The sequence below is a fragment of the Homarus americanus genome, unplaced genomic scaffold (assembly GCF_018991925.1).
Source record: "Homarus americanus isolate GMGI-L3 unplaced genomic scaffold, GMGI_Hamer_2.0 scaffold41366, whole genome shotgun sequence".
In the NCBI taxonomy this organism is placed as follows: Eukaryota; Metazoa; Arthropoda; class Malacostraca; order Decapoda; family Nephropidae; genus Homarus; species Homarus americanus.
The window spans coordinates 2,667,824-2,683,238 of NW_024723541.1; the positions used below are offsets into that span (position 1 = coordinate 2,667,824).

The 15,415-nt window shown below is 39.8% G+C and overlaps 2 protein-coding genes across 2 annotated transcripts; both read right to left on the reverse strand.

Moving 5' to 3' along the window:
- Positions 1-1,517: 1,517 nt before the first annotated feature.
- Positions 1,518-5,728, reverse strand: LOC121863522. Its single transcript, XM_042362205.1, has 6 exons — positions 5,658-5,728; positions 4,424-4,494; positions 3,905-4,051; positions 3,581-3,673; positions 2,686-2,839; positions 1,518-2,317 (listed from the first exon to the last, which is right to left on the reverse strand). The coding sequence occupies exons 2-6, from the start codon at positions 4,487-4,489 to the stop codon at positions 2,178-2,180; spliced, it is 600 nt and encodes a 199-aa protein (XP_042218139.1). The 5' UTR covers positions 4,490-4,494; positions 5,658-5,728; the 3' UTR covers positions 1,518-2,177.
- Positions 5,729-7,770: 2,042 nt separating this feature from the next.
- LOC121863521 lies at positions 7,771-10,902 on the reverse strand. The gene is made up of 6 exons (XM_042362204.1): positions 10,808-10,902; positions 10,128-10,198; positions 9,609-9,755; positions 9,285-9,377; positions 8,535-8,688; positions 7,771-8,136 (listed from the first exon to the last, which is right to left on the reverse strand). Exons 2-6 carry the CDS (start codon positions 10,191-10,193, stop codon positions 7,997-7,999), a joined length of 600 nt encoding a protein of 199 aa, XP_042218138.1. The 5' UTR covers positions 10,194-10,198; positions 10,808-10,902; the 3' UTR covers positions 7,771-7,996.
- Positions 10,903-15,415: the final 4,513 nt, after the last annotated feature.

Sequence of the window (15,415 nt, forward strand, 5' to 3'; positions counted from 1 at the left end):
TCTTTACGAATTTCCAAGTGAATGACGGCAATGTTTTTGAAGGTTGCTTAAGACTCCTGAGTATGCAGTTTTCTGAGGAATTTGATAGTTCAGGTGTCCTGACAGTCAATAATGAGAGAGACAGCATAAAGATATACTGTGGGGATAGTTTTGGTGGGTGTAATATAGAGAGACTATGAAGATGTGGTGTGTATAACTTTACTATTTGTATATTTGTAATTTGTGTGGTTGTGTCATTAAATTGTCAACATTGTTCTAAGGGGGAATAGAACAAATGGAAGTAAAAATTAAAAATTATATTAAGATAAAAAAATATCACACGGTAAGTAGTTAGTTTTAGCCAGTTGTATTAAATAAATGGCACCAAAAAAATTTAACAAAGTAAATATTTGTACCAAAATAATAAAAATAATACAACAAAAGTAAGAAAATAATTAAGACTCCATTGTGCACCACTTAGCTGCCCCTGTATGACCCAGTAGCTGGCTCAGGACCCGGGGAGATCTCTGAACGACTGATAAAAAAGTTGATAAGTTATTGGTAAATGTAGACTTAGTATGAATGTTTTCCTGCTAAGAATCTTCACTCTCGGCACAGAGAGACGCATATGGGCACAAATAGGTCCAAAGTTAAGCTTGAAGGTTGGTCCCATGTCACGGTTATCAGAAATGAGTAATAACTCAACAAACTCCGCACAGGTTGGGTTGTTAAGAAGGTTGTTGGGTTAGGGTTGGTTGTTGGGTTAGACGAATCACCAAAGAAAATGATCAAGGAGATGAAACACATTGTATATAACTACCCCTTCCTGGCCCCATTGCTCTCCTGAAATACTGGCCATAATACTCCGTCTCTTCTGCCAGAAAAACCCAAAAGCAAAACATAAGGAGATTGTGGCAGCAATGAAGAAAATATAAACAAGGTGGGGAAAAACGGGATCTTGAGGATCTCTTAAAAGAGGCATAAATACTGCAGGACAGACTGATTTTTTTCTAGGGACAGAAGGCAAAGCTCTGATGATGCAGCCAGACACTTTGGTAACAACAAGATGCGCGCTAGAAAAGACCTCGGCAATATTATCTCATAGAGGAGTCTTGAGGTGGATCGTTATCAACAAACAAAGACCATGAAGCCAGGAAAAAGAAAAAAACCGTGCAAGCGAAGCGAAGACATCAGGACATAGTATCATGGCCCGCCAAACACAATTATGTTCGAGAAAAGAACAGGAGAGATGGTGGTCGGAAAAACATTGAAGACCCATCAGGCCTGGATGTGGATGAAGAGTCATTCTCATTAGTAATAAGTCCGGACACTGCAGCGAGCGAACTTAGCAACGCCATTGCCGCCCTTCAAGAAAAAGCTGGCAACCTCCTCCTGCAAGAACCTACAAGCTGTAACGGCCAGCCGCCCATCCCATTGGACAACCAGGATGTACACCATCAGGAACGAATTAATTCTCCTCCTTAACCCAACAGAAGGGTCACCTCGCACCAGAAGTGTAGGGCATTAAAACAGCAAAATTTTCTTCAAGCAGATTTTTATTAAAAGATCATGAATATATTAACATAAGCAACAATATATATTTCTATATATGTACAACATTTCTTCACATAAACAATAGGGCCATTTTTTCACATATGCTCAATACACACTACGTAAGATTACTTAACACAGTTTCTTAGCTTGTTCCACTTAAAGTTATAATTGTACAGTATATGTAATATGTCTCACAAGAAAATAAGTAAGGTATTTTTTCATTATACAAGAGCAGAATAGACATTATTATTATTATTATTATTATTATTATTAGTATTAGTATTATTAGTAATAGTAGTAGTAGTAGTAGTAATAGTAGTAGTAGTAGTAGTAGTAGTAGTAGTAGTTGTAGTAGTAGTAGTAATTATATTGAAAATCCATCAATATATTATACATAACAATATCTCGCCACTTTAGTATATACATGGTTTAATTGTTGTTAAAAAAGATTCAATTCTAATTATTAAGAAATATCACTTAAAGGAAATTCTTACCAGTATTTTAAACATTCGGTTTTTGGGTCGTTTACTTCATTAAATAAAGTTAGCACCAGAATTTCCACCGCATCAATTCAGTAGTTAAAGTATAAGCTGTTATCACCATCAACCATGTGTTTAACTCTAAGGTGGAAGACAACAGACCTCTTACCCAAAGAAGAAGAAGAAGGTGACGCCGGTAGGGATGATTATGGTTATGGTAATACATCTAAAGCAAAAAAAGAAAAAGTAACACCTCCTAAATGGAAGCCAGAAAGTCCTCTCTTCAGTTCCCTCTTCCGCCAGAGCTGTAAGTATTTCATAGTCAGATTAGGTTAGGTTACGTTAGGTTAGGTTAATTTAGGTTAGCTTAAATGATTAACTAATAGAGTGACTCTCTGACTAACTGGCTAAAATACTAGGTTATTGACTGACCAATTGAGTCATTAACTGAGAGAGTCTTTCCACCATAGACAAGCCTACCCGATGGTATACTCATTTATAAGTTAATGCCCAAGGGTTAATATACTCGAGGCAGGAACACAATTCTACACTCAAGATTGGGAAACCAACCTTGGACCCTTGCCGTGTTAGATGAACGCCTTATCACTGAAGTTTGGAACAACTGAATGAAAGAAAACGTATTATTGAACATTTGTATCAGAGGGAGACTCACCTGTTTCCTCGCCCTCAGAAACCACTAGTTGGTACATCGTATAATCACCACAGAAATCTCGAAGGCGTTTCCCAGCCCAGTCTTCCACATCCTCAGCGGGAATAGCAGAGATATCTAGAGTTCCCTCCATATGCTGCACTCCTCGGCTAGATAACTGGCAGTGAGTAAAGATTAGAAGTGTTTTACCTGTCAAGAACAGCAAGATGAAATGAGGACGGTTTTACCTGTTATTAACAAAAGTACATATAACATTATATGTTTGTCATTTAACATTTCTCTTGAATCTGTCAGGGACATTTCTTATCTTTAATAATAAATCATCTCCAAGACTTAACATTAAAGGTACAGATGTTAAGACTTTGGTCATATATAACAAAACCATCTGCCGTGTCACCTTGCAGTCAAACTAGTAGTGCAAGGATTTACCCTGTATTGTAACAGAGTAAGTTCTTAATATCTCTTAGTTCTAGATTGTACTGCCAGGACCAATAGTTGGCCTATACTCCAACTCCCTCCCCTCAACTCCCCACCGGGATGTCAATATAATCCAGCCAAAAGTGACAATTTCGCTACGAAAGGGAGTGGAATCAGTGTTGACCTGTGATGAACAGTGATAGGACAGTGAACTCAGTACTAGACAGTAGCAACCGAGAGTCTTGACTAAGCTGACCGTCACGCCCACCAGTGAAGTCCTCACCCAGAGATAAACACCCCTGGGAGCCGACCACCATCTCCTCACCAGGTGTAAGTCAGTCCAACCTGGGAACAACCGTTGGTCAGCTTTACACCTGACCACGATATAACACAACACCACCTAGCAGAGAGTCGGGTACTGTCACAGCAATACCAACAACAACAACGAAAATAATAAGAAGAGAAATAATGGTGATCTTACCTCGTGGAGTCTACCAATGGTGTCGTTTAGTGACGTGTTCAACTTACGAAGGTAACAAGCCTCGTCTACCAACACCTTACTGGCTCCCCATCCCTGTAACACAACAGTTTTGTAACACCAAAATATACTGAAGTATGTTATGAAACAAGGTCATAATGATGTAACACTTGATTAATAGTATAGGTAGTGCTTATATACTTATATAAGACGAGTTAGTGCTGATGTAAGACTATAAAAAATATCTGAAGTGAAGAAAATAACATTAAACATGATCAGGGAGAGAGAGAGAGAGAGAGAGAGAGAGAGAGAGAGAGAGGCACTCACAGCTCTGTAGTCCTCGAGGTTGTCAACATCCTCCATGCTATATTGTCCCCTCATATGGAAAGCCACTGTGTCGTCTACAGTGTTGATGGACACATCCAGATCTATCAGGTCGTCTGTCTGAGGGTCACTGTACTGGAGCCTCACCACCTGAGGCAAAGGGGAGGTGATCAACCAAGGTGATCAACCAAAGTGATCAACCAAAGTGGTCAACCAAATTGATCAACCAAGGTCATCGATTAAAATGAGATGAGCAAACTAGAGTGGAACGCTGTAGGCTGGGTTAGGTTATGTCAGATAAGATTAGGTTAGGTTAGGTCACTGAGTTCGGTGAGGTTAGATAAGGTCAAGATATCTCTAAGATAGGTTAAGTTAGATAGTTTGAGCATATTAGGATAAATTACAAGATACTACTTAAGGCTAATTGAATTATGTTAAATTAATGTTAAGGTAATATAAACGCCGTTAAATGTGTTCTCACTTCTATTAGTTCTTAATTAATCAATCAAGTGATCAACTCACCCCCATGGGCGGGAGAACACTGGCCAGGGACACCCCTAACAGCGCTGCCAAGATCCAGGCCTTCATGTTGTCTGAGTGAGGGAGAACATTATTACCGTAGAGAGAGAGAGAGAGATGTTGGTGGGGACGGCAGACACTAGGACAAACAAAGAATGGCAATATGACTGAACGATGTGAGGAACTGTAATAAGAAATTCGGTTCAAAGTGTTTAAAAGAAATGGCTCTCTTATGATAGTCTCGTTGTGTTCACTCTCGTGCTTATACTTAATCCGGTTAAAGAAATTATCGCATTTATTTTTCACCTCAGTGTTGTAAGCCATCAGCGGACATTTTTATAATCAAGTCATAAACAATTTTGTCTTTTGTGTTGTCGCTTAAATACGCCGTCGGTATTATCAGTGTACCGAGGAACTGCCTTGGGAATCATCAACACGTACCAGTATATACAGCAACCAATAATAATTTCCACTACGGTATATTCCCGAGGTAATGTAAATAATACTTCATCAAGCATTATTAGATGTATTTTACCCGAAGGATTTTCTTGACACTTTTATCAATATTTTCGCCTCTATAACGTTGGGTGGCTTGAGACAAAAGCAGACATGAACTTTCCTTTCTTCCGGCGTCAATCACTCGCTCTCTCTGTTGTGATACTTAATGAACATCCCCAGCAAAGCACGAAATATCTGCTGTATTTGGTTTGTTCCCGTCTCTTCCTGCACTCCAGCATCACCACACACACACACATCCCAGTATCACCCAACACCCACCCACACACACACCCTAGCAACAAGACCCATCAGCTAGAACTCTGATAACTTACAACAGTAACATTATTATAATTTGACGACTCTTCCGTTGTGTAATTTACGCCCTGAAACTTTGGAAGTTTACTCACCGAATTGATGATGCAATGTAGGTGCATCGTAAATATTTTCGCTACAGTATGTCCCCACGTGGCCACTGGAAGGTGCCTCGTACATTCACCTAAACTCGAACATGTGAAGTATCTTTAAAAGCTCTCGTCATTCTTATTAGCTGAAGCTGTTTGTGGAACTTTAATGAAAGAAAACCGGCCAATAAATCGTTAGTTACTTTTGGATCATGAGGATTATGGAGCTTCTTAGAGCTCTTGGAGGGACCAATGTCGATGTCGACTTTTAGAAAATCGGTAAATCGATCTCAGAGTTATACAGTTTCTTAAAGAGAGGATCTGATTCTACTACTTACACTCGGTGTGATCCTGATGCGGTTGGATCACTAGAGTCGTCAGCCAAGACAAGTTGCTCACATACAGTATATATACACAGAGTCCCGCCCACCTACACCCACATGCACCTGCGTGCGCACGATTGCCAATCAATCTAGTGATTCAACGAGTTTCACATATTTTGTAAACTTATGAAAGAGAATGTTCACGCTTCATTGCCGACTTTCGGAAACTGTACTTGCTGATCTTTTACGAATTTCCAAGTGAATTTGACGACACAACAATGTTTTGAAGGCTGTATAAGACTCTTCTGAGTATGCAGTTTTCTCTGAGGAATTTGATAGGTTCAGGTGTCCTTGACAGTCAATAATGAGAGAGACAGCATAAAGATATACTGTGGGATAGTTTTGGCGGGTGTAATATAGGAGAGACTATGAAGATGTGGTGTGTATAACTTTACTATTTGTATATTTGTAATTTGTGTGGTTGTGTCATTAAATTGTCAACATTGTTCTAAGGGGAATAGAACAAATGGAAGTAAAAATTAAAATTATATTAAGATAAAAAATATCACACGGTAAGTAGTTAGTTTAGCCAGTTGTAATAAATATATGGCACCAAAAATTTAACAAAGTAAATATTTGTACCAAAATAATAAAAAATAATACAACAAAAGTAAGAAAATAATTAAGACCTAATGTGCACCACTTAGCTGCCCCTGTATGACCTAGCTGACCTGTGACCCGGAGGAGATCTCTGAAACGACTGATAAAAGTTGATAAGTTATTGGTAAATGGTGACTTAGTATGAATGTTTTCCTGCTAAGAATCTTCACTATCGGCACAGAGACGCATATGGGTACAAATAAGTCCAGTTAAGCTTGAAGGTTGGTCCTGCCGTCACGGTTAATGTACGAGTAACAACCCAACAACCCAACAGGTTGGGTTGTTGGGTTAGGTTGGGTTGTTGGGTTAGGATGGGACCACCAAAGAAATGATCAAGGAGATGAAACACATTGTATATAACTACCCTTCCCTGGCCCCATTACCTCTCCAAATACTGGCCATAATACTCCGTCTCTTCTGCCAGAAAAAACTCAAAAGCAAACATAAGGAGATTGTGGCAGCAATGAAGAAAATATAAACAAGGTGGGAAAAAAGGGGATCTTGAGGATCTCTTAAAAGAGGCATAAATACTGCAGGATAGACTGATTTTTTCAGGGGACAGAAGGCAAAGCTCTGATGATGCAGCCAGACACTTTGGTAACAAGATGCGCGCTAGAAAAGTGACCTCGGCAATAATATCTCTCATAGAGGAGTCTTGAGGTGGATCGTTATCAATAAACAAAGACCATGAAGCTTGTGAAAGAAAAAAACCGTGCAAGCGAAGTTGAAGACATCAGGATATAGGGTGATTATGGCCCGCCAAACACAATTATGTTCGAGAAAAGAACAGGAGAGATGGTTTGGAAAAAACATTGAAGACCCATCAGGCCTGGATGCCAGTGGATGAAGAGTCATTCTCATTAGTAATAAGTCCGACACTGCAGCGAGCGAACTTAGCAACGCCATTGCCGCCCTTTCAAGAAAGCTGGCAACCTCCTCCTGCAAGAACCTACAAGCTGTAACGGCCAGCCGCCTCATCCCATTGGACAAAAATTCAGGATGTACACCATCAGGAACGAATTAATTCCTCCTCCTTAACCCAACAGAAGGGTCACTCCTCGCACCAGAAGTGTAGGGCATTAAAACAGCAAGATTTTCTTCAAGCAGATTTTTATTAAAAGATCATGAATATATTAACATAAGCAACAATATATATATATCTATATATGTACAACATTTGTTCACATAAACAATAGGGCCATTTTTTCACATATGCTCAATACACACTACGTAAGATTACTTAACACAGTTTCTTAGCTTGTTCCACTTAAAGTTATAATTGTACAGTATATGTAATATGTCTCACAAGAAAATAGTAAAGGTATTTTTTCATTATACAAGAGCAGAATAGACATTATTATTATTATTATTAGTAGTAGTAGTAGTAGAAGTAGTAGTAGTAGTAATAGTAGTAGTAGTAGTAGTAGTAGTAGTAGTAGTAGTAGTAGTATATAGTTACATACAATATCTCGCCACTTTAGTACATACATGGTTTAATTGTTGTTAAAAAAGATTCAATTCTCTCACTTAAAGGAGATTCTTACCAGTATTTTAAGCATTCGGTTTTTGGGTCGTTTACTTCATTAAATAAAGTTAGCACCAGAATTTCCACCGCATCAATTCAGTAGTTAAAGTATAAGCTGTTATCACCATCAACCATGTGTTTAACTCTAAGGTGGAAGACAACAGACCTCTTACCCAAAGAAGAAGAAGAAGGTGACGCCGGTAGGGATGATTATGGTTATGGTAATACATCTAAACCAAAAAAAGAAAAAGTAACACCTCCTAAATGGAAGCCAGAAAAACCTCTCTTCAGTTCCCTCTTCCGCCAGAGCTGTAAGTAATTTATAGTCAGATTAGGTTGCGTTAGGTTAGGTTAGGTTAGGTTAGGTTAGGTTACGTTAGGTTAGGTTAATTTAGGTTAGCTTAAATGATTAACTAATAGAGTGACTCTCTGACTAACTGGCTAAAATACTAGGTTATTGACTGACCAATTGAGTCATTAACTGAGAGAGTCTTTCCACCATAGACAAGCCTACCCGATGGTATACTCATTTATAAGTTAATGCCCAAGGGTTAATATACTCGAGGCAGGAACACAATTCTACACTCAAGATTGGGAAACCAACCTTGGACCCTTGCCGTGTTAGATGAACGCTTTATCACTGAAGTTTGGAACAACTGAATGAAAGAAAACGTATTATTGAACATTTGTATCAGAGGGAGACTCACCTGTTTCCTCGCCCTCAGAAACCACTAGTTGGTACATCGTATAATCACCACAGAAATCTCGAAGGCGTTTCCCAGCCCAGTCTTCCACATCCTCAGCGGGAATAGCAGAGATATCTAGAGTTCCCTCCATATGCTGCACTCCTCGGCTAGATAACTGGCAGTGAGTAAAGATTAGAAGTGTTTTACCTGTCAAGAACAGCAAGATGAAATGAGAACGGTTTTACCTGTTATTAACAAAAGTACATATAACATTATATGTTTGTCATTTAACATTTCTCTTGAATCTGTCAGGGACATTTCTTATCTTTAATAATAAATCATCTCCAAGACTTAACATTAAAGGTACAGATGTTAAGACTTTGGTCATATATAACAAAACCAGCTTCCCCCATGGGACACGAAAACCATCTGTAGTGCAATACAGTACAGGGTAAATTCTTAATATTGTGAACCCTCTAATGTGACCCATAATTGTGATATGTTTAAGTGTTAGTTCAAGGATTCGAATTTAGCAAGGTATTGAATTTGGGGGCAGAGTGACATTTTATACTTTGTGATTACACTGTAACACACACACATACATACACACATACACACGCACACACACACACACACACACAGTGAACCTTTTATCATAATTTTTGAAAACATTTAAGAGGTTTTCTGCTTCTTTTAAAAACAGGAGAATAAATAAACGAAGAAAAAGATAAACACCAACAAAAATAATAAGAGAAATAATGGTGAACTTACCTCGTGGAGTCTATCAATGGTGTCGTTTAGTGACGTGTTCAACTTACGAAGGTAACAAGCCTCGTCTACCAACACCTTACTGGCTCCCCATCCCTGTAACACAACAGTTTTGTAACACCAAAATATACTGAAGTATGTTATGAAACAAGGTCATAATGATGTAACACTTGATTAATAGTATAGGTAGAGCTTATATACTTATATAAGACGAGTTAGTGCTGATGTAAGACTATAAAAAATATCTGAAGTGAAGAAAATAACATTAAACATGATCAGGGAGAGAGAGAGAGAGAGAGAGAGAGAGAGAGAGAGAGAGGCACTCACAGCTCTGTAGTCCTCGAGGTTGTCAACATCCTCCATGCTATATTGTCCCCTCATATGGAAAGCCACTGTGTCGTCTACAGTGTTGATGGACACATCCAGATCTATCAGGTCGTCTGTCTGAGGGTCACTGTACTGGAGCCTCACCACCTGAGGCAAAGGGGAGGTGATCAACCAAGGTGATCAACCAAAGTGATCAACCAAAGTGGTCAACCAAATTGATCAACCAAGGTCATCGATTAAAATGAGATGAGCAAACTAGAGTGGAACGCTGTAGGCTGGGTTAGGTTATGTCAGATAAGTTTAGGTTAGGTTAGGTCACTGAGTTCGGTGAGGTTAGATAAGGTCAAGATATCTCTAAGATAGGTTAAGTTAGATAGTTTGAGCATATTAGGATAAATTACAAGATACTACTTAAGGCTAATTGAATTATGTTAAATTAATGTTAAGATAAAATAAACGCCGTTAAATGTGTTCTCACTTCTATTAGTTCTTAATTAATCAATCAAGTGATCAACTCACCCCCATGGGCGGGCGAACACTGGCCAGGGACACCCCTAACAGCGCTGTCAAGATCCAGGCCTTCATGTTGTCTGAGTGAGGGAGAACATTGTTACCGTAGAGAGAGAGAGAGAGGCAGTGACGACACGGACAAACAGCTGACGGACGACACTAAGACTAAACACACACACACACACACACACACACACACACACACACACACACACACACACACATATTTTCAAAATGATGAAAATTATGCGAAGCCATAATCTGATAACTTACAACAGTAATATTATTCTAATTTGACGACTTTTCCGTTGTGTCATTTACGCCCTGAAACTATGGAAACTTCTCACTTGTCCTAATTAATAAGAGATCGATAAGACTTTCTGATGCACCGCCTTATTGATACAATGTCACTATGTCCTCACTAGGCCACCGGATGTTGCCTTGTACAATCACCTAAACTCATTATGTGAAGTTCCTCTGAAAGCTCTAATATGACCGAAGCTGTTTGTGGAAATCTTAAGAAAGAAAATCTGCCAAAAAAATCGCTTGTTGCAAATGGATCATGTCTATCACTGAACTTCTTAGAGCTCTTGGAGGGACCAATGTCTATGCCGACTCTTAGAAAACCAGTAAATCAAATCTCAGAGTTATACAGTTTCTTAAAGAGAGGATCTGATTCTGCTACTTACACTCGGTGTGATCCTGATGCTGTTGGATCACTAGAGTAGTCAGCCAAGACAAGTTGTTAACATATATATATATATACACACAGACCCGCCCACATATACCCATATACACCTGCGTGCGCACGTCTCTTATTCGGTGGACTTAGACCTTGTAAGTGACTATACCTTAGTTGGCGTCTTCGTCATCTCATCTGGACGATCGCCAATATTAATCTTGCGATTCAAGGAGTTTCACATACTTGCAATTACAGAGGCAGATGTTTACGCTTCATTACCGACTTTCGGAAACTGTATCTGCTGAAACTTAAGAATTTTTCAAGTTAATTTGACGACACAGCGATGCTCTTAAGGGTGTATACGACTCTTCTGGCACTCCCGTCTCCTCTGAGAATGTAAATCAGTCCAGATGTCCACGCGATCATGTAGTATAAACAGTAGAGAGATACACTGTGAGATAGTTTTAGGGTTTGTAATGTAGAAGAGATACTGTAGATACAGTGCATAAATTTCTTATTTGTATATTTGTATTTTCTGTTGATATATGTTGTGGGTGCACATCTTCTGGTATAAACAATATATTGTTACGTGACTGAAGATACTGCATGACTTCTGGATTTATTGGCTGTTGTCTAGGGGTTTGATTAACAAGAGAGCTTTTTGTAGTAGAGAAGTTTCTTAATCAACACACTTAGAAGATGAAAAGTCCCTTTAACTTATAATTAAGCTTAATTAACCTCTTAGTTTTATTTCCTATATCAGTGAATTGAGAAAATTTAATAAGAGAGATAGATAAAACAATTTAAGATTATTTTTTTTAATTATATTAATTTAGAAACATAATTGATAGTGAGTAAGTAAGTGATAATAAAGAAATAATATCATAAATGAAAAGTGCTTTAAGTTAAACAACATTAATCCCTGCACCGAAAATAACTGAGAAATGCACAAATATTCCAAATAAATGTGACAAAAAATAATGTGACCCAAGACCACCACTTAGCTGTTGTGACCAAGATGAACACTCGACATGAATGACAATAGAAAAACAAAACAAAAACTGTCAAGTTAATAATGGTCAACCGACACAGGAACAGATATCAGGGTGTAAATGGGTCCAATTTGGATGACTGGTCGTCTCATCTCATCACACCTCCCCGGTATGTCTAGCACAGTGAGGGAACATGGATAAGAGTTCTCGACGGATCAGTCAGGAGTTTTTTGGGGAAGATGATTCTTGGGAGAGGACAACTGCAAAGATGTTATCCCCGCCCCCGAATGTTCCAGATGTGGAGACTGTGTTTCTGAGGAAGGAGGATCCATCGAAGAATTTGCTGGATGATGAGTATCCTTGAAGATGGAACAGTAAAGAGACCAGAGCAAAGGCCTCTTTCTCCGCGGGTAAATGATGGTGTGGTAACACACAGGGTGTAACACTCCACACGTCTCCTGAGGCAGCGAAGGGCAGAGGTTGACTGACGTTTGGTGAGTGGAGGACAGGATCATTGACTGGTGATTTCGTATGGAACCCCAAAAACAGTTCACTCCTTGACCAGACTGACGAACACGATTGAGATGGTGAGGTGCCTGCCGGGTGGGATTTGTATTAGAAACATAATCAGTATTAAGCAGATGGAAGAACATTTATTTAAGCAGATGGAATAAATCATTCTAAATTAGCTAGAATAGTTGAGCTATCGTAGGACTTTGGTTCTTCATATACTTTGGGCCCTTCATTCAGAGAATAAACAAAGGATATAGCTGGTCTCACAAGATGGACTAAGCGAGTGTCTTTACGTATGTCAAATGTGAGGACAACATTGTTTTAGAAGGTAAGTCAATGTGAGACAGTATACGGTCCCTGAAGTGTATCCGAAAGAAGTTTCCCGTGGATGAAAAGGTGAAAGATGGTCCCATAGGCATGACCGTCCGTTAGGGACAGTGTGTACACAAGGAGGCAGCATGGCCGGTACTGCGTTAAAAGGTATTCACTTCTCTATTTACAGATGGTTGAACTGGGAGTGCCCGGGATCGAACCACTCCATGGAACAGGAGGTGAGCGCAGAATCCACTCAACCTCCTCACTCCCATGGAGAGGTAAGTATCTTAACTTTGAATATCTATTAAGTTTTCTTTTAACATGATTTGGTTGGGAAGATCAAACGTATCCAGTGGTGAAGCAACCACAGTCGGAGTTGATGCATGAGTGACTGCACATGTACAACAGGAGCGCATTTGGATGACGCTGGTCTTCTATAACCGTGAGACTTTTATTCGAAGGAATTTGAGTTACATCAAGTTTTGGTGCCACTTTAGAACCTGTCAGGTCGCTACCAGGAATGAAAGTATAGAGTTCATTCTCAGAGGTCAAAGAAACTTTACCCTCGGATTTAAAATCATTCAGAGGATCCATGTGAGAATTCGAAGTCAAATTTTTACATGAGATACTGGTTTGGAATTAAACGAAATATTCTCAATTTTGAAATGGTTTTAGCTTATCCAAAATGGAGAGATTTTCCATAAGTTCGTTCCCTACGTTGGGAAACATGAACAAATACCTTTATATTGAAGCTCTCGATGCTGCACATAAGAGGAACGAGAACGACAAGAGAAGGGCATATGGGGAGAGAATTCAAAACGTTGATCAAGGCAGCTTCACTCCTCTAGTGTTCACGAAATCTGGTGGGATGGGACCAAGTGCAAGATGTTTCTACGCCAGACTCGCGGAGGTGATCTCCAAACAGAAGCAGCAGCCCAGAAGTTATGTTACAGCCTGGATGAGATGTCGACTGTCTTTCTCTCTCCTTCGGTCGGCTTTGCTCTGCCTCAGGGGAACGAGAGCTTCTGCCCCAACTCCGACAACTGCCGCAGATATTGACTATGAGGCTACTGTCACTGAATGCCTCATAGATCTGCGTCTCAACTAACTTAACACAGATAGGATAGCTACTTATGTATTAGGATATTTAATATTAAGGTAATTAAATGGTGGCGAAGGTGTGGCTATTGGGGGAGGCTGGAGGCCACGTAGTAGTAGTAGTAGTAGTAGTAGTATTCCTTCAGTTATGTCCAATGGTTAGGCTTCACCTACTCGGGTCCATCTATATCACATTACCCTGTCGCCAACCACCGTCACTCTCACCCTAATTTTCTGCGTGTCTCACTCAACCACATCCCTCTACCTCATCCTCCGTCGCTCTCTTGATCTTTCCTCTCTGATCAGCTCATTCCAGACGCCTTTGATCGCCTCGTCTTACCACATGATCAACCCCACTCCCCCCTCCCACCCACCCTCCCACCACCACCCTTGTTTTTTATCATATTACTTATACGATGCATTTTTGCCTTTATACTCCATCCCTCTGTCCCTCGCGATGGTAATAAGCTTGAATCTTATGGTGTTTGTAATTCCTTGTAATCATCTATGTGTGTGTGGGGGTATGTGTGTGTGTGTGTGTGTGTGTGTGTGTGTGTGTGTGTGTGTGTGTGTGTGTGTGTGTGTGTGTTTAAGTTAGATTAGCGTTCAGGATATTTACTTATATTTTGTATTTCGTTTAGATGTATATATTGAAATTATCGCCATGTTGTAATTATCCCTAAAACGTATCAAACACACATTTCACCGGCCCGGGGTGTCACAGATAAGTAATCACACCTCTAGACTCTGTTCATCTCAGCAGTATTACTGTAAAGTGGTTAATGCAGCGTGAAGCAGACCTGGGACTCTGCACATCACTTCATGTTCCCTCAAGCAGTATACTCAACCCGCAGGCTCAGCAGATACCTGTGTTTGTAGGCAGGTGCACCGTCACACATATAGTATACGGGGTGTGAGTGAGACTAGATTGGCCGTCAGTAGATAATTTGTCAGGAGATTGATAGTTTACCAGACTTTCATATAGGCAAACGTGTCAGCAATTTCTCAAGGCAGATGTGAGATAAAGCGAGCAGGTGCGTCAGCAAAGAGATACGTTAGTAAGTAGATGTGTCAGCAAATAGATGCACTTTTCCTGTAGATTCAGTTATGTTCACAAGTTCTAATACTTTTCCAAAGACAGAGAGAAGGACAGAAGCGCGCGCACACACACACACACACACACACACACACACACACACCATCTATTCCTCACCACCCTTATTATTCCAGTGTGGAGCGTGACAGACCAGCCACCACACCACCCTGACCACAATTTTACCAATAGCTGACTCAAACAATAATTCTCCTCTTCCTTGTAATGTGATTTTAGTCAGTGGGTGGGTGGAGCATTTTACGGTGTCAGCGTAACCTTCAGCTTTTTAGTTTCAGCTTAGAGTACTGTTTAAGCTTAGGAAAGTTTTTGCTAAAGTATAGTGCCAGCTTAAGACACACACACACACAGTCACCAACTAAACTCTCAACTGAAAGATAAGAATGTTGAAAAAAAATTGAGTGTTGGGAGGCAGAGGCGGTGTCGAGTCTAGGGTGAATTATGACGCCATCACAGCAAAGCCTGACACATGGGGGAGGTGATCGTTGCCTGATGGTTCTTCTATACGTTATAAACTGCTATATTATACAGTGACCCACATCAGTGACAACCCATGAAGGATATATTATGATAAAGGTGATGCAGC